At 42.4% G+C, this 18,815-nt stretch overlaps 1 protein-coding gene and 1 long non-coding RNA gene across 5 annotated transcripts in view; one reads left to right on the top strand and one right to left on the bottom strand.

Annotated features, from left to right (window-relative positions):
- CASR (calcium sensing receptor) overlaps positions 1 to 18,815 on the bottom strand; it is a 93,143-nt gene that overhangs the window by 7,569 nt on the left and 66,759 nt on the right. For all 3 annotated transcript variants that reach the window (XM_027956319.3, XM_042232141.1, XM_042232135.2), the window contains exons 4-5: positions 14,731 to 15,615; positions 1,460 to 1,690 (exon numbers count right to left, since the gene is read on the bottom strand). In XM_027956319.3, the coding sequence (XP_027812120.1) occupies positions 1,460 to 1,690; positions 14,731 to 15,615 (1,116 nt within the window). The remainder of the gene's footprint in view (positions 1 to 1,459; positions 1,691 to 14,730; positions 15,616 to 18,815) is intronic.
- Positions 1 to 18,815, top strand: part of LOC114108801 (uncharacterized) — a 72,104-nt gene that overhangs the window by 45,590 nt on the left and 7,699 nt on the right. The window contains exons 3-6 of one of the 2 annotated variants that reach the window (XR_009601347.1): positions 10,894 to 10,977; positions 11,322 to 11,428; positions 12,852 to 14,792; positions 14,929 to 15,002. This is a non-coding gene — a long non-coding RNA (uncharacterized LOC114108801). The remainder of the gene's footprint in view (positions 1 to 10,893; positions 10,978 to 11,321; positions 11,429 to 12,851; positions 14,793 to 14,928; positions 15,003 to 18,815) is intronic. The other variant, XR_003585519.3, reaches the window with a different exon arrangement.

The raw sequence follows: 18,815 nt of genomic DNA, 5'->3' as shown, positions 1-18,815 counted from the left end.
AGGATGTGACCACATCTGTGTTTATAGATTGGCCTATAATTGCTTTTTCTTGTACTGTTATTGCCTGTTTTTGAAATTAAGATTATATTAGCCTTTTAAAATGAGTTTAGTAGCTTTCCTTCTTGGCTTCTGTTAGGCTGTGAGTGGCAAAAACCTCAAAATAACAAAATAACAATGGTTCAATCTACCCAATTAGAGACAACTGTGTGTATCAATGGAGGTACAATATAACCTGGATGAGTCCACAACAGCAGGGAACAGATAATAAATAACATAGCTGATCAATTTAGACTGTAGTCAATTAATACTTGTGATAATTTAGACAAGAGTATAATTAGTGGACAGAGGAACATACCCTCTGGAATCCCCAAAGCTCTATTTGAAAAGGGTCATGACATGTTTATAAGTGAGAATTCATTCTCTGAGGTAGAAACTAAAAAGACTTGCATACTGTGGATGAGATTTGCTATCTATAGGAGAACTTCTTAAAGGTAACTTAGCCTTTAAATTGAGAAACCCATCAACCTAAGAAGCATTTGGTAAAAAGATGAAGTTGAATTTTTGGTCATGTCATAAAAAGTGGTCCAAGATACTCAAAGGTGATAATGGAAAGTGTTAGTCCCTCAGTTGTGTCTGAATCTTTGTGACCCCATATGCTGTAGCTCACCAGCCTCCTCTGTCCATGGGATTTTCCAGGCAAGAATACTGGTGTAGGCTGCCATGTCCTACTCCAATAATAGAAAGGCAAATGCAAAGAGGAATGTAGCAGTTCTCACCCAGGCTTTTTGGAAGAGTTTGAGAGGATGCCTCATCCAGGGTTTGTTCCTACGGAGGATCTGGGTCCTTGGAACATACTATATTCTAGGATACAACTATCATAGAATGGTGATTTTTTCAGCCTATCACATATCTTTTCCTTAAGTGCATATTCACTGGGAGTAATGAGCCTCTGGTTATTAATCAGGCTTCTAGATGAAGTGATACCTCATGGAAGGAGGCCGTGATCACAGTCACAAGCATCCTCCTATTTGCTACAGGTCTCCCATAGGAGGAGAATAAATTGTCCTTTTGATTTATAGGCCAGTCCTAAGCTATTTTGGATAACAGGGAGCTACCTCTGTGTGAATTGTCCACGCCCTGTCTTGAGTGATGCTTGTATTTGCTTAAATATTTTGCTCTGGTTGGGGAAAGTTTTAGCCAAAGAAACTATTATTAGCCATGGAGTCAGATTTGCAAAGAATAAAATTGTTTCAATACAGTAAGCATGGGGCTCTGGTTCTGGGAATTCTCTTTTGGACACTAAACACTTGTGGATTTCACAGGGAATCCTGACAATGCAGTTAGTGAATTGATGGAAGTGATTCTGGAAGTCCAGTGGCAAAGCCCAAGACCCTCCCAAAGCCCAGCACAGTTTCTTCCCGTGGTGGAGGCATCTAGTATCCTGATGGACAGCACATACCTCCCTTGAGAATCCACTCCACAGAATTTTCTCATCATTGATGAAGAGTCTCTCTCCTTTCTTGGCATAGACATTGTAATATCCAACTTCCTTAAACACTATGGAGCCGTCCTCTGGGGAGAGGTGCCAGTTGATGATGGAATAGTTCCCTGCCAGGTCTCCACATTCATCGAAAGTTACTTGCTCCCCCATATTGCTGGTAAAATTTAGGTGCCGCAGGTGTTTTAGGACCTAAAGAACAGAGATGAATATTCTTAACACAAGCCACAGGGCTGCCGCATATGGTTATGTAGGTTGCACACTGCACAAGGACAGTAAGCTATCTTGTTCAAACAAAGTGGAAGGGCCATGACTTGAGGGAGAGGGACCTTCTTAAAATTTATACTAAGGTACTTATATGTGTTAATGGCAGCCTTGGTAAGCCATGAGCTTTATTTGGTATGCGAATTGTGTCAGATGGTTCAAAAAGTTGTTTGGGTTTTTTCATAAGATGTAACGGAAAAACCCCAATGAACTTTTTGGTCAACCCAACAACTGGGGTAGGAAACATTTTCTAGAAGTCAGAAAAGAAAAAGGAATACCATTGAACTGGCCAAGTCAAGGCTTTTACAGGCACACCATCATCTGGTGATGCCCAGGAGGGAATGGGTTGTAAGCCAGAGCCATCCCTGGTGTCTTCTGAGATGGCCTTTGGAAAGAGTAAGTACTCTTACACTCTGCACCATCTTTCTCTCAGCTACTGCTTCTGTGGAAGTGCCCTGCTGCCAAAGTTCACAGAGAGAAGGTGGAAGGAAGAAAGAAGGCTATGAGCGGAGCCTTGGCCATCACTGTTGTAATCATGGCCAGTCCTTTACTTTTTACAGGGTGTTATGAGTCACAAAGCCCTTGTACAAAAAAGTAATGATAATAATCACCAAACCTTACTAGTCCTTTTATTACCTTTGAGGCACAATACTGCATGCTTTATATTTGTTATCTAATCTTCACAACAAATAGTACTATTAACCCTCATTTTGGGACTTCCCCAGTGGCTCAGCGGTAAAGAATCTGCCTGCAATGCAGGAGACATTGGTTCGATCCCTGGGTGGGGAATATCCCCTGGAGGAGGAAATGGCAACCCATGCCAGTATTCTTGCCTGGGAAATCCCAGGGACAGAGGAGCCTGGGGTGCGGGGGGAAGGGCTACAGTCCATAGGGTTGCAATGAGTCAGACATGACTGAGCGTGCATGCACTCCCATTTTATTGATGGAGAAACTGAGGAAACAGGAAGTAGCTAGTCCCGAGTACACAGCTAGGAAGCGCAGCCAAGCCTGCACTTGTATTGGCTCTGCTCCACCGCAGCATGGTTAGGCTCCTGCCTCTGCTTCTTGTGCACCCCTGACTTGGGTCAAGAGGAAGCAGTGGGCACTCAGCAGCTTGTCTTTCACATGGGAACTGCCCAGGGCCAGGAGGTCACTGAGGCACTGAGAGAGAGTGAACACACACAGTCCAGACGGTGAGAGTAGGGGTGCTCACTTACACTGTACCTCGTGACTACAGGGCTTTCTCACTCTCTGGCTCTGGTGAGTGCGTTTCCTCACCAGCAGGATGAGAGGGCTGGGCCCTAGAGACTGCAGGAATCTCCAGGTTCTAGTTTGAACACCTCTCTGTTCTATGCTGTGGTGGCCCTAGGAATACATTTAGAAGTACCTCTCCCCTTTAGCATAACTTTTAAGGTACCTGAAAAATCAGCATCTAATCTGACACCGAGAAAAGTTTGGGCCCTATTATCCACGTGTGTGACGAGGGAAGGGCAGCTTTCATCTCCTACTCCACTCTAGAGATGACACAGCTTTTTTTTTTTTTTTTTTAATTTATATCTGTATTTGACTGTATTTTAAAGCCAACATTTATTGTAAGGAAAATTAAATAAAGAAAAGGAGCCACCTGAACTTGCTCATAAACAGCCCTGGGGTGAGTGTGGGGACAGAGAATGTGGCTGGCCACATGTGCACAGAGACACAGCACCTGGGCGCCTCAGTCACCTGCTGTGCGTGTGGTGACCCCTTTAGTGCTCTCATTGCTGCCCTGGCGGAAGTTGGCTGCTCTGATTTTTGTCCCAGGCTTGTGGGGGATGGGGATCCCTCACTCCCTACTGCCTGGTTCATTTGCTCTGCAACCAGAGATGCCGAGTTATCCTCAAACAATAAATAAATAAATAAAGATGGAGAATGAATCCTACTAAGGATGTTCTCCCAAACCTTCCTCAATGATCACGAATCTTACATTTTCCCTTCATTTTTACTGAGCCCTTAAAGCAGTCCTCAGAGAGGTGGTGCCTCAGACGTGCTCCTTTCCTATATTAGATATCTCCAACTCTCCTCCCTGGGCCCCCCTTGCTCTCAGGATGACTTGTATACAGTGAGGGTACATCCTTTTGTTTCTGCCCAGATGTCCCGACACGTCTCCTTCTCTCCAAGGAACACGCATTCCTTCCGCTCTATAAGACCAACCCCTCATGCAACACTCAGAACCTCATTCTTCCCACCTACTCTGGAACATTTCTGACATGACCAGCCCACCCTTCTCCATTCTATAACCATGCCTCTCCTACTTCCTAGTGGGGATCATCCATGGTTTAGATAAAACATGCTTCAAACTTCTCTAGGTACCTTCCAAAGCCTTCCATACTTTCGTTCCATGTATCTACCACTACCTGTCAGTGCAAATGTTTTATCCTCGTCATATCCTTTGCGCATGTCATGCTAACTCTGTCTTTGCCCTGATCTGCATGAAAGGTAAGAAGAGTGAAGAGAGAGGGGACTATTTCTTATTTACACTTCCTTTCTGCCAGGCATTGTACTAATGCTTTGCACACATCATCTCATCTGACCCTCATAACACATCTATGGATAGGGACTATTACTATCTTCATTTTATAGATGAGGAAACTGAGGCATGGAGAGATCAAGAAACTCATTGAAGTCATAAGCTAAAAAGTTCTCCAGCTGTGATTTAAACTTGTGCTTTTCTGCCACACCCTCTTGACACCAATATGAATTGTTGAGAGCATCAATGGCAAGTATTTGTCAGAAATGTTTCCTCATTACATGTATTTTTAAAAAACATCATTCTCGTTTGAAGAATACTTTAAAAGGCATATGCAACAGTAGAGATATATTATTTAGCATACATTTTCTTTCGCCTATGCAAGTTTCAATTCCTTGGTTCTTATTCTCCAGACAATAAGCTCCTCCTCTACTTTTCTCAGTCTACAGCTCCTCTGCAAGAAACTCTCTGGGCAACAGTGGGTGAATTGGAAGGGGAACTGGAATAAGATCATTTCACAATTAAATGGTCATCTTCCACGTTAATCAGACTGGACAGAAAAGTGACTCAAAGATCATCACTGTCTATAATTATTCTGTATTGCTGTTGGCATAGGCTAGTGATTTCTAGCATATCCTACCTTAAAAGAAAAGGGAACCAATCAGAATCATTTAAAAAATTTTGATTAAAAAACTCATTGTAGGGGCTTCCCTGGTGGTCCAATGGCTAAGACTCTGTGCTCCCAATGCAGAGGGCCTGGGTTCGGTCCCTGGTCAGGGAACTAGATCCCATACGCTGCAACTAGAGAGTCTGCATGCCACGACTAAAAAATCCCACATGCTGCAACTAAGACCTGGTGCAGCCCCACAAATAAACAATAAATAAAATAGATATTAAAAACTAAGTTATATGTCAATTAAAAACCCATTGTAAATTCAAGGTTATATTTTTATACTGTTAGAATCAATCAACAAACAAATATTTATAGAATATCTACTGTGTGATTTGAACTGGGCTGTGGTAGTACAGGATGTAGTAATACAGTCCTCAAGGAGTTTACATACGGATTAGAGTGATAAGATATAAGACATATTGGATGATAGAGCCAACGGTGCAAGATAAAATACAGTTAATGTCTAACTTATGGGAATCAACTCTGAGCGCAGAGGAATTCAGGGGAGATGGACATTAAAAGGGGCTTAATGCAGGCTTGCGGCACGGTAGAAATGCGGAGTGGTAAAGAACAAAGGAAAGGAAGGTGTTAAAGACAAGGGCGCAACATGAGCAAACAAAGTGTTATGGGGGCAGTGAAGGGACCAACTTCTCAAAATTTGTATAAGTGTTAGACAACGAGAGGAAATAAAGTTGACAGGCAAAGAGCAGTCAAGGCAAAGAAACTAGATTTCATATCAAGAGGCATAGGATCCGGTAATAACAAGTGCTGATATGAATGAAGAGAAATTAGAATCTTCCATACACTACTGGTGGGGATGTAAAACGAAGCAGCTACTTTTGAAAATAGTCTGGCACTTTCTCAAAAAGTTAAGCATAGAGTTTCCATACAACCCAGCAATTCCACTCTTATGTATATACCCAAGAAAAATGAAAACATAAGTCCACACAATAACCATACAGGAATGTTCATAACAGCAACATTCATAATAACTAAAAAGTGGAAACAGCCTAATGCCGATCAATTAGATGAATGGATACATAAAATACAAGTGGATACTATTCAGCCATAAAAATAAAGTACTGATAGATGCTACAACATGGATGAATCTTGAAAACATGCTAAGTGAAAGAAGCCAGTTGCAAAAGACCACATATTTTGTGACTTCATTTATATGAATGTCCAGAAATGTCCAAATATACAGATACAGAAAGTACATTTGTGGTAATTTAAGAATGGGGGGAATGAGGTAAGAGGGAGTGATAGCTAAAAGGTATGCTGCTGCTGGTGCTGCTGCTAAGTCGCTTCAGTCGTGTCCGACTCTGTGCGACGGCAGCCCACCAGGCTCCCCCGTCCCTGGGATTCTCCAGGCAAGAACACTGGAGTGGGCTGCCATTTCCTTCTCCAATGCATGAAAGTGAAAGTGAAAGTGAAGTCGCTCAGTCGTGTCCGACTCCTAGCGATCCCATGGACTACAGCCCACCAGGCTCCTCCGTCCATGGGATTTTCCAGGCAAGAGTACTGGAGTGGGATACCATTGCCTTCTCCAAAAGGTATGAGGTTTTTTTTTTTTTTTAACTTTTTGTTTTATATCGGAGTATAGTTGATTAACAACATTGTGATAGTTTAAGGTGTACAGCAGTGATTCAGTTATACAAAGGGAATGGAATATGAGATTTCTTTTTGATACAGTGAAATGTTCTAAAATTGATTGCAGTTATGTCTGCACAACTCAGTGAATATACTAAAAACTGCTGACTCGTACATTTTAATATGTGAACTGTATGGTGTATGAATTATATCTCAATAAACGCTGTTTCAAAAAAGAAAGCAAGGGAAGAGATTTAAAATATACAAATATGACTTCGCTGGTGGAGCTGACATTCAGCAGCACGTCTAGAGACCTTCATACCAAGAGGACCTCCAGGATACTTGGTGCTGAGAGTTTACTAAGGAGACCTGGTAACTCTAGCCTCAGACGGGACAAGAGATAAAGATAGGCAGAGGTAAGAATTAGTAGCGCAAATATCTTATCCAGAAGAGAAAGCACCCTGGGACCTTTGTGGCTAGGAATTTATTTTGTTGTTGTCGTTGTTTGGTTGCTAAGTTGTGTCCAGCTATTTGCAACCCCATGGACTATAGCCTGCCAGGTTCCTTTGTCCATGGAATTTTCCAGGCAAGAATACTAGAGTGGGTGGCCATTTCCTACTCCAAGGAATCTTCCCGACCCCAGCATAATAGAATAGATACTAAATCAATACTGGTAGGTCTGTCAAATTGTGCCCTAAATGAGGTTTTCACTGACCTGAGGATAGATGAGAAAAATGAGGCCAATGTGATATTAAAGAGTAAATAGGCAGGAGGACCATAAAAGTTAGTTTTTTTATGAGACTTTTACGGTTGGAACTTAAACCTATATATTAAAAAGCAAAATATTTAAAGTTATACTGTGGGATTAAAGGCCAACACAATTTCTCCTTTTGAGGTATAAATGTAACCTAAGTTCTTGTTTCTGATTTAAAAAGATAAACAGACCTTTTGAAAGTGAAAGCGAGCTCGCTCAGTCATGTCCAATTCTTTTCGACCCCATGGACTGTAGCCTACCACACTCCTCTTTTGTGGTCTTTTTAGAAAGTTGCAGTTAAATATTATATTTTGCATGTTTTGTTCTTGGTTATAGGCAAATTTAATTCTCAGTAACCGTTAAAAAATGGAGTAAACTGACTATAAAACCCCTACCACTTTCTTGAGGAAAAAGAAAGTTGGAATCACCATAGTGTAACAATGTTGGAGTGATAGCTGGGAGTTGCCTGAAGAGAAGGGTAAGTCCCAAACCACAGCTGTTCCATATTAAGAATGATGAAGGGAGCAATCAACACCTAAAATGCAGGACGGAAGTCTCTTAATATAGTGAGTGCCAGAATTATTCACTTAGCTGCAATAAAGTAATTCAAAGTAATTACACAATGTATGACCCTTTCTTTTTTTATAAAAAGGCCAAATATATTAAAAAATAGTTCATTATGCATAGGCAGTGTCTTAAGCACTGCATGCATATTGACTAATGTCATCTCATAACAAACTCATAAGTTTCAGACAGAGGCTTCTATTTCTCAGGTGAGGAAAATGAGGCACAGGCACATAAAGTGACTACTCAAGGCCATAAAGCTGTTAGGTAGCAAATGGGATTTAAATCCAGTTAGTCTGGTGCTATGGGATCGCACAGAGTCGGACACGACTGAAGCAACATAGCAGCAGCAGCAGCAGCAGCAGTCTGGTGCTTGCACAGAGTCAGACACGACTGAAGCGACTCAGCATGCATGCCTGCATTGGAGAAAGAAATGGCAACCCACTCCAGTATTCTTACCTGGAGAATCCCAGGGACAGAGGAGCCCGGTGGGCTGTCGTCTAAGTGACTTAGCAGCAGCAGCAGTCTGGTGCTAGAGTCTGAACTCTCCAACATTACAATATATACTACCTATGTAAGTGTGCTGTGTGCTGTGCTAAGTTGCTCAGTTGTGTCTGACTCTTTGTGACACCATGGACTGTAGCTCACCAGGCTCCTCTGTCCATGGAATTCTCCAGGCAAGATTACTGGAGTAGGTTGCCATGCCCTCCCCACCTATAGAGGTATAGGAGTCAGATTTATCGCCTAGCTATTACGTTGTCTATCTCTAGCTACAACAGTTTGACTAATGTGAAATTTAGGTTGAGAAGATGGACGTATTTAAAATGGGATGGTAGAGACATGTATAATGCTTGTGGCAACACAAGAGGCAGTAACTGGAAGTGTTCCAAACTGAACAGCATTCAAATCTCCGTGCATGACCTGCCCTCCCTTGGAGACTTTCTGTTGTTGTCCCCTATTTAATCAGCTTTACTGACATATAGTTTACATAGGATAAAATGCACCCATTGTAAGTGTAGAGTTCTGAGTCTTGGTGAATATGTATGCCTGTGTAACTACCACTACTGTCACCACAAAAGGCTTTCCTGATGTTCCTTTCAAGTCAGTCCTCAACCCATTTGCAGCCCTGGGTCACTGCTGATTTTTTTTTTTTTCTATCATTAGAGATAGAATATCATATAAATTGCACAATACAGTTTCTACCCCCTTTTTTTCAATATGGATTTTTTTCATGATATTTTTGTTATTCATCTGTGTTGTTATATTTGCCTTTGCATTTGACATTTCCTTCAAGGAACAGATCTTTTCCATACATCATACTGTGCTGTGCTTAGTTGCTCAGTCGTGTCTGACTCTTTGCGACGCTATGGATGGTAGCCTGCCAGGCTCCCCTGTCCATGAGGATTCTCCAGGCAAGAATACTGGAGTGGGTTGCCATGCCCTCCTCCAGGGGATCTTCCCAACCCAGGGATTGAAACAGGGTCTTCTGCATTGCAGGCATATTCTTTACCGTCTCAGCCACCAGGGAAGCCCCCCATACATCTTATCCATCCTAAAAAGTCCATTCAGATGATATCGTTTACTTTCTCCTCACTTCAGATATCCTGACCTGCACAGTACTGCAGTGTTTCATCCTCATAGCAGGTATATAAGTAAGATAACATAAGTGTTGCATTTTTTGTAGTCAAAATTTGCACCTTGTCCATTAATAATCAATTATCAGTTTACTAAATCATGTCTTCAAGTCATCTCTTTAGGCATCTTAGTATTTCTTCTGGCATATTGACTTGCAAGTTAGGTACTCAAGCACCTGATTTTCTGGATCATATCAGCAGAGGCGCAGATGGAAAACATTTCACCCTTAAAAGCAATGATAGGGAATCTTTAAAGTGATAATCACTGACCCACAAAAAGGCGACATAAGTTAAAAAATAATTTAGATATTTCCCCCAGAGAAAACACTCTTCTTTTAGAATTTTATTTCATTTTTTAGTTTTTATTTTCTTTTTGGCCAAGCCATGCAGCTGGTGGGATTTTAGTTCTCTGACCAAGGACTGAACCCTAGCCCTCAGCAGTGAAAGTGTGGAGTCCTGACCACGGAACTCTTGGGGAATCCCCACACTGACACACTTATTTTTTGAGAATTTTAAAAGAAGGAACTAATAGTTTCCTTAAAAAACAAAATACAAATTTTACTTGAGATTATAATTCTGTGTGATATGCTTCTAAATTATTTCATCTGGGGAGAAATATGAGAAAGAGGGCTTCCCTGATGGCTTAGCAGGTAAAGAATCTGCCTGCAATGCAGGAGACACAGGAGATATACGTTCAATCCTTGGATTGGAAGAAAAAGAAAAAAAAAACCTGAAAGAAATACTTAAACATAGAAGATAATATACAGACAGAGACTGACAGAGTCAAAAAGAAAAGTAAACACCAAGAAAGGCATTCTAGAAGAGGGACCATGCATCACTTATTATGTATTATTATGTATCATCTATTGTGTGTATTATCATGTATTATCTAGTATGTGGTAATATTTCCATCTTGTGGCCTTTTGGGGTATTTCCTCTAAAGGATTTTAAAGTCAAATTATTGCTCATTATAAGCATAAATGGGAATCACCTCTTGGTATGTACTCTAAGGGTCAATTGAATTAAGCCAAAGACTAGAAACTAGAATTTCTAGCATGAACATAACTTCTTAGCACAGAGGGAAAATGGGATGGACTGCATGAGGCACTCCGTTCACAAAAACGAGGGACAGCTCACAGAGTCTATTGCTTCATGGCCACTTTCTGTGCTGAGTGTAAGGAAATCCAGGACCAATTCCTTTCTCTAACCTCAGTCATGTTTTCTTATTTCCCCTCTACTGCCTCTGGCTCTCACCTCAATTCATCCCCTCCCTCCCAGACCCCAGTGGTACTGGCAATTCCTAGAAAGATTAATTCCATTTGACTTCTGTTATCACCACCGTTCTTTCATCACACATACTTTTTTGGGGGCTGTGTTACTCGGCTTATGGGATCTTATTTTCCCAACCAGGAATTGAATCTGGGCCCCCACAGCAAAAGCATCCACTCCTAACCACTGGACCATCAGGGAATTCCCATGCCCATTTTTTGACAAGTAAGTGGCTGGTATAAGGTGGGAGAAAGCAGGAAGCATGCCTTGTGCACAATCATCCTGAAAGGAAGCAGGTGGATCCTTAACTATTTATTTACATGTGTTCCATTAAAATTTGATTATTAAATCAAATTTAATATGCTTATTCAATCAGAGTTTAGATTGTCTTGGGCATGTGACCCAAGCTCATCCAATCAGAGTCTAGAATAGCCTGGCCAGAGTCACTGATTCAAGGCTGGGTTGTTGGGTTGAATAATTGTCTACAAAGGACTCTCTCTATGTTGTGTTGTCAGGTCAAATCAACTAGATTGCTATTCATTCATTCATTTTTTTCTACACATATTCAGGTGTCAGAGGTTCTGGACCCAGTGCTGAACAATATAGACATAATTCCTGATTTTATGAAGCTCAGAGAACAGCAGAGGAGTCAGAGGGAAGAGAAAGCTGAGGAGTGGTGAGAGGAGGCCTTGAGGGTGTCTGTGGGGGTCAGGAGGGAATTGTATGCTGTGCGCTGTTAAGTTACCTGTTAGTGTTACTTTAAAGGCATACGACTTGACTGATAAATTTTATGGGGAGAAAAGATCAACAAAAGAAGAAAATTGTGATTGACTTGATTTAACCAGAAGTTTTGTTGATAAGAATCTATTTTGGTCAACTGAGGAGCTGTAGAAGATTAAATTGGGTCTATATAAATGGCAAAAGTGAAGAAGAAAGAATGGTCAGAAAGTGTGTGTGTGTGTGTGGTGGTGAGGGGTATAATTAGAAGAGACTTCCAGAAGAAAGAGAATTTTGAAAAAAGGTTAAAAGTTCATGGTGGACAATGACAGATGAGACAAAAATTGACAGCTCTTCAGGTACAAGTACTATGCCAAAAACGAGTTAAGTACTTTGTGGGGAGGTACGAGGCAGATTGGCTTAGAAGAGAATTGAGAGAAGGTGGGGGTGGAATTTCGGGATTAGACTGTATGGATTGTACAGGTGATAAGTTTCCACGCAGGTGTTAATAATGAGAGTGAATAATTGTTGGTCCATCTCCTGATAGACCGAGACATGGCGAAGATCTTAAATTGCAGAACGCCCACCCAACCACCTGGGTTCCTGAGGCTTAAAGGAGACTTTACAGCAAGCACACAGGACACTCTGGCCAATGCCCACATGTTGCTCCTCCCCAGAGCGCTGACCCTATTTTCCTGTCTCCTCTCCTGGATGAATTGTACCAGACCTTGTGTGAGCCAGGAGGACATACGCTTATCTGTCCTAGGGTCAGCTGAGGCGTCTGTATAGTGGCTGCTCTTTATTTTGGCCACTTAGCTTTTGTTTCCTCCTCCTTTTGCTAACAGCATTCTGACTGCCCTTTGGGGATCCAACTCCATTCCTAACTTCATGGATGGAATTGTGATCTCATGCTATCTAATCAATGTGGTTTCTGGGACTTTTCCAAGAAATCCTGGGAAGGAAGGATAACCTAGCAGTAAGGATTTTATGATCCTGAACCTGCTGCAGAGGTGGAAAACTGCTAACCCCAAGGGATAAGGAACAAAGAGATGAAGAGAGAGTCTAGTTTTACTTGGAGTCTTTCTGAGATTTTCAGTATTGTGAGATATTAATAATGTTTATGCTTTTGTTTAAGCCAATTGGTCTGAATTTTCCACTTCATGAAACTGAAAGTCCTACTCTTGACTATAGCTTAATTCTTTTTTTTCCCCCTCATATGTCTGTTTCAGCCTTGAACATCCAGATTTGATTCCTTGTCTGGGAAAAGCGTCATTTAAGAGCAGACCTGTTGAACTACCTGCTGGAAGCCTCTTTCCCCTTCAATCCCACCCTGGGATTTTTCTTTAGTTTTTTTTTTTTTTTTTTTTTTTTTTTACCCATAGGCTTCTCAGGAAGGAAAGGAAGAAGGAGAGGGAGACATGAAAGGGAAGAGAGAAAGATACTGCTGCTGCTGCTGCTGCTGCTGCTAAGTCACTTCAGTCGTGTCAGACTCTGTGCAACCCCATAGACAGCAGCCCACCGGGCTCCTCCGTCCCTGGGATTCTCCAGGCAAGAACACTGGAGTGGGTTGCCATTTCCTTCTCCAATGCATGAAAATGAAAAGTGAAAGTGAAGTCGCTCAGTCGTGTCCGACTCTTAGCGACACCATGGACTGCAGCGCACCAGGCTCCTCTGTCCATGGGATTCTCCAGGCAAAAGCACTGGAGTGGGGTGCCATTGCCTTCTCCAGAGAAAGACGCTAGTACTTACTAAAAGACTGTCTATTCTTCTTTCTTGAAACTCTACTCCTTAGTATCATGGTTTCTGAAGTCTTTTTGATCTTTGACCTTCATTAGAGCTCCTTTTTCTTTGTTAGGCAGTGTGTAGGGTGCAATGTGAGGAAGGAAACTTTCAGTCCCTCATAACATTTAGCCAACAGTGATGTCTGAGTGAGACTTTTCATACACAAGAAGGGCTGAGAACCTGTAGGTCCTCCTGGCTCATTCTACCAGCCTAGACAGTCACTCCTTATTCTATGAGAATTGCTAAAGTGACTGACATAGGATGTACACCCTTTGTTAGTTGGCAACTTTTCCCAAGGGTTTGAAGTGGTTGGGTTCTGTATGTAAAGCTATTTTCATTATCAATTTTTACCCAGTTTATTGATTAATTTGAGGCATGTTGGAAATCCTACTTAAAACAATCACCACCTGTTCAGAGTTTGAAAATTTACTAGTTGCTTTCACATAGATCATCTCATTTCCTTTTCCAAAAAACTTGGGTGGAAAGTAGGCTGGGTATTACGGTCATTTTACACATGGAGAGACTGACTTAGAGCGGAGTCTTTCCTGAGATGATGCAGAGAGTAAAAGGGGGAACCATAGCTGAGGCTGGATGCTGAGTCATTCAACCCATATTCAGGGGTACCACACTCTCCCCTCACTACCCTCTCATCATGAACTCTGATAGTTCAGCCCATCAGAGGAAAATACAAAGAGAGCGTAAAACACGGTCTGACTGAAAAATCAAAGTACGTATGCAAGACATGAATGGCTTCACGGGATATGTCAGGGCAGACTTTGATCTTCAGAAGCTCTTGGTTATGTCTCTCCTGTGTATAATTCAAAAATACAAAACAAGTCTAAACAGTAGGGGTTCCACTGAAGTTTGGATTAGTTTTTATGAGAACTACTTCAGGGCTTCTTTTTGAAATATCCAGCATCTTTTTAAGAAGAGGGTGTTTTTTTTTTTTTTAATTCTGTGCCCTTGATTTACTTGGGTCCTAAGCTTAGCTGACTTTCTTGGGGTCCAACACATTATATTGTGAGTAATACAAAGGCAAAAGAGCTGGCTAAACATAGTGACACTAATTTTATGGTTTTATGCCCCTTAGCATATGGGATATAATAAGTACTCAAGAAATATTTGTTGCCTACCAGGGAACAATATCTTTAATTTAAGCACTATAAAGACACTCTACCCAGTACTAAATCTGTCCTGGGATATTTAAAGATATTTATGGACCATACTTGAGGTATTTTGAACCATTACCCTAACAAATAGCTGAGCTCAAGGCTTGAAACAGAGAATCAAATTAAATTACTATCAATTTTGCAGAAGTCAGTTGCCCAGATGTTTGAAAAGGCAATTTGACTCCAAGGCTACATCTAGTGACCTCATTTAGGTATTGACTTTTTGAGGTAACCACTTTAATCTGTCTTGCTTGGATCAGTCCAGCTCTGCTTATTACACAGTGAACTGCTATCTAAGAGAAGGAGGTACCTGCCAAGCTTCAACCTTCTTGATATCTGCGCAGGAACCATTGGTGAAGAGCCCTCTCCCAGGTATGCAGGTGTATATGTCTTGTAGGGCATGAGCAATAGAGTAGACAGCTAAGTAGACATTGTAGGATATCCGTAAATGTGTATAATCCATGTAAGGTGTCTCGACACTGCTGATGTTCTCCTCCCCTGTACACAGAGGTCGGAAGGCAGTGGAACTATTGCTTATCCTGGCACCTCCTTCTTCGTGACCTCTCAGGAAGGTGTCCACAGGTAAGGGTCCTTTAGCACCTTCTTGCAGGTGGCAGTTAAATGTTTCTTCCCAAAACTCCTTGGCAAAACCGTTGTGGACAGACTTCCTGGGGTGGACTTTCTGCAGGAATTCCCGGAAGCCTGGGATCTGCCCAGCCTTCAGACCAAAGCCAATGGTGCCTCCGACCACATGGAAATACTCGGGCATAGCAATCAGGGAAGAGCTGGCCCAGGCCTCGCTGGCCAGCCAGATCCTGCCTGTGATGTTGCGCCGGACGATCTCTTTGATGAGGGGTTCCAGGTCTGGGCCGCTGGAGAAGACGACGATGACTTTGGCGGTGGAATTCTGGATCACCCCCACCACCTGCTGGATCTCCTCCTCATCAGAGTACTGGGAGATGAGCTCGCTGAAGTCGATACAGATGTCCCTCTCCTCAGCTTCCTCTCGAAACTTCTCGATCCCTGGCCGGCCATAGTCATCGTCAGCTGCAATTGTGCCCACCCAGTTCCAGCGAAAGTACTCGATGATGTCAGCCATGGCCGTGGCCTGGTGTTCATCATTGGGGATGGTGCGGAGGAAGGACTTGAACTGATTCTTGTTGCTGAGGAGTCTGCTGGAGGAGGCATAGCTGACCTGGAGAGAATACAGATTGAATGAGTGAGGGAAGTGCCAGGTGGACCTCAAGGCTGTGTGGAGGAGAATCTCTGAGCATTCATTGATCTAATACATCAGACATGCTGGCCATGCTGGCCACTGCAGACAGGATAAAAGTGTGAGGACACCCAGAATCTGCTCCTCTCCAGTGTGAGCACTCAAGCACCTGCCAGTCTATCAAAGAGCATTCCAATTCCTAGTAGGTGATCCTTCACATTGCTCCCTTCAAAATGGGTCTGGGACTTCCCAGGTAATCTAGTGGTTGGGAATCCACCTGCCAATGCAGGGGACACGGGTTCGATCCTCGGCTAGAGAAGATTCCACGTGCCCTGCCTGGGGCAACTAAGTCCCTGAGCCACAACTACTGAACCCGGGCTCTAGATTTCTTGAAGATGCAACTACTGAAGCCTGTGCACCCAAGAGCAAGTGTTCTGCAACAAGAGAGGCCACCATAATGAGAAAACCACACACCACAACTAGAGAGCCTGTGCGGAGGAACAAAAACCCACCTTAGACAAAAAAAAAAAAAAAAAAAAAAAAGGATCTGGCTATAAAGTCAACTCAACCATAGGATCTGCTTATCCTGTATGCACTGTTCCATAATTGCTCCTAACTTTCTCTGTGCTTCTTCATTGGTTACAATAGCTCCATGCACATATCTTCTGCCTGTGGGGTCCACACTCTCATTTGAATATTTTAGCTTCCCCTTTACTATAATGAACACTTTGTCCATGACTCACTTCTGGAAGGAGTCAGGTTCCCTTTGGATTATGAACCTAAGGCTCTTTAGAGGAGCTCCAGGGGTTCCCCTTTCTTATTCTGCCTAGTTTCTCTCTTCTAGTCTCCAGCTATTCCCTCTCTTTCTTCCCCTATCTTCCCACCTACTCTACCCCCACAGTACTTTAGACAGAAGTACCCACAATTGCAGTCATTTCTAAGAACTGCTTACCATTTAGGCTCAATTAGCCATTTAGGTTTATTAGGCTCAATTCCCCTTCATCACAGTACCAATGAGGCGCATGATCAAATATAGTCAGAAAAACATCCTTTCCTGTCTTGGCTTCTCAGTGAGCTCAGCCATCACTGAGAGCCCTTTCCTCTGCAGTTTCGAGTGGTGTTCGAGGCTGCTTGACAGACTTAAAATTTAATTTAATTTATTTATTTGGCTGTACTGGCACACAGGATCTTCAATCTTTAGTTTTGGCATGTGGGATCTAGTTCCTTGATCAGGGATCAAACCCAAGCCCCCTGCATTGGGAGCTTGGACTCTTAGCCTCTGGACCACCAGGGAGGTCCCTTGACAGGCTTTGGATGTGGGTCTCCAAAACTTGGAGAGGCTGAAAAACACCCTGGAGAAGCTGTCTTGATGTATTTCCACTTTCCAGGACATGGCCAGTTCTATATTTGAGCATGGGACTGGGTCACCAATAATTGAAAGCCAAGATCTTTGGTGGTAAAAGATCTTTGCCTAAAGGGGTATCCAAATATCGTGTAAAGCATTCATTAGTGCAGAGCTTCCGATTTCTTTTCACCTTATGGCGAACACAGAAGGTGGGGTGAATGGAGGAGACTGACTAGTTCTGACCATCCTAGACCCCACCCACCATCCCAGACCCAGAGAGGATTAGTGTCTTAGCTCATCTGCAGCACCCTTGGGTGTTCTGGCTCACCAGTTAGGAAGTTCCAAGTTACTGGACCATTTTTTCTGAAGGACAAAGCATTTTTACACTAAATGGAACTTCTCAGAAATGAGGGAATGGTAAGGGCTTTGATTTTGGGAATTATAATGTGAAAGTGACACCTTTTTCTTTCATTGAAACAACCTCCTTCTTGTTCTATTATGAGATCTCATCAGGCAGGTAGTTAGATTAATTGTTGAGATGTTATTGTTTTTAGAGAGCTCCATTTGCAGACTCAAGTGACAGAAAAGTCTGTTCAGGCCTTTTGTAAATTTATTCCTTATTGTTCACTTCTTGATCTTTTGAAAAATGGGCCAAAAGGGTTTCAAAGATTTGAAAATTACAAACATATCCTTCATGGATATGTTTCTTTTAAAGAATGCATTTATAGTATTTATCTACTTTTAGAAAGGCAAACTATAAAAGTGGGATAAATACCACTTCATTACCCACTCCTCCCCCAAAAAAGCCCCTTAAAAACACACAAAACTTTTTTGTTGTAAGAGGGAAGAGTTACATGAATGATTCAGAAAACTTCTAACCACAACTTTTTCCAGCCAGCTCACTTGTTCCAGCCACTTGGTGGCGTGAGTGGCATAAGAAATACAATTGGGGCCTCTGTTATGGCACCCCACTCCAGTACACTTGCCTGGAAAATCCCATGGATGGAGGAGCCTGGTAGGCTGCAGTCCATGGGGTCGCTAAGAGTCGGACATGACTGAGCGACTTCGCTTTCACTTTTCACTTTCATGCATTGGAGAAGGAAATGGCAACCCACTCCAGTGTTCTTGCCTGGAGAATCCCAGGGACAGAGGAGCCTAGTGGGCTGCTGTCTACGGGGTCACACAGAGTCGGACACGACTGAAGCGACTTAGCAGCAGCAGAAGTCCTCACCTTACAGGGCAGTGGTTCCCAGCTCTGCTGTGCATTAAACTCCTCTAGAGAGCTTTCAGAACTTCTGATGCCCAGGCTGCATCTCACATTAATTAAACAAGGATCTCAAGGTGGGTGAGTCCTAGTCATCAGTATGTTTAAACCTCTTGAAGTGATTCCAACATGCAGCCATGATGGAGAACTGGGGCCACAGATATACTTACATTGGTTTGACTGATAATCATTATGGTTTCCTCAACACTTTTAAAATTCAAGTTCAACTTAACTTGATCTTTCATCCAAACCACAATGAATTAAAACCCTCCCCTTCATGTTCTTTATTTACTTGATGGCAGTTATATCTTACATCTGTTGACCAAGACAACTTGCTTTAATTGTGTTTTAAAATAGCACTGCACAATATGCTAAATATAAAGATGCATATTTGCATCTTGTCCAACACATTTACTGTTGCGAGCTTTGTTAGATCATTTTGGCACAAAGATTACAGAGCCAGGGCTTCCCCATGGGAAACACCTTTAATTCCCTGAAGTAAGGATTCGGGAAATGATGACAAGACTTTCTCAGTTGCCACATATATAAAAAGGGATAATGGCTATCACCAAG

Source organism: Ovis aries, chromosome 1 (assembly GCF_016772045.2).
Source record: "Ovis aries strain OAR_USU_Benz2616 breed Rambouillet chromosome 1, ARS-UI_Ramb_v3.0, whole genome shotgun sequence".
Lineage (NCBI taxonomy): Eukaryota > Metazoa > Chordata > Mammalia > Artiodactyla > Bovidae > Ovis > Ovis aries.
Note: the sequence above shows the minus strand (reverse complement) of the source record. Positions and strands in the feature narration are given on the sequence as shown.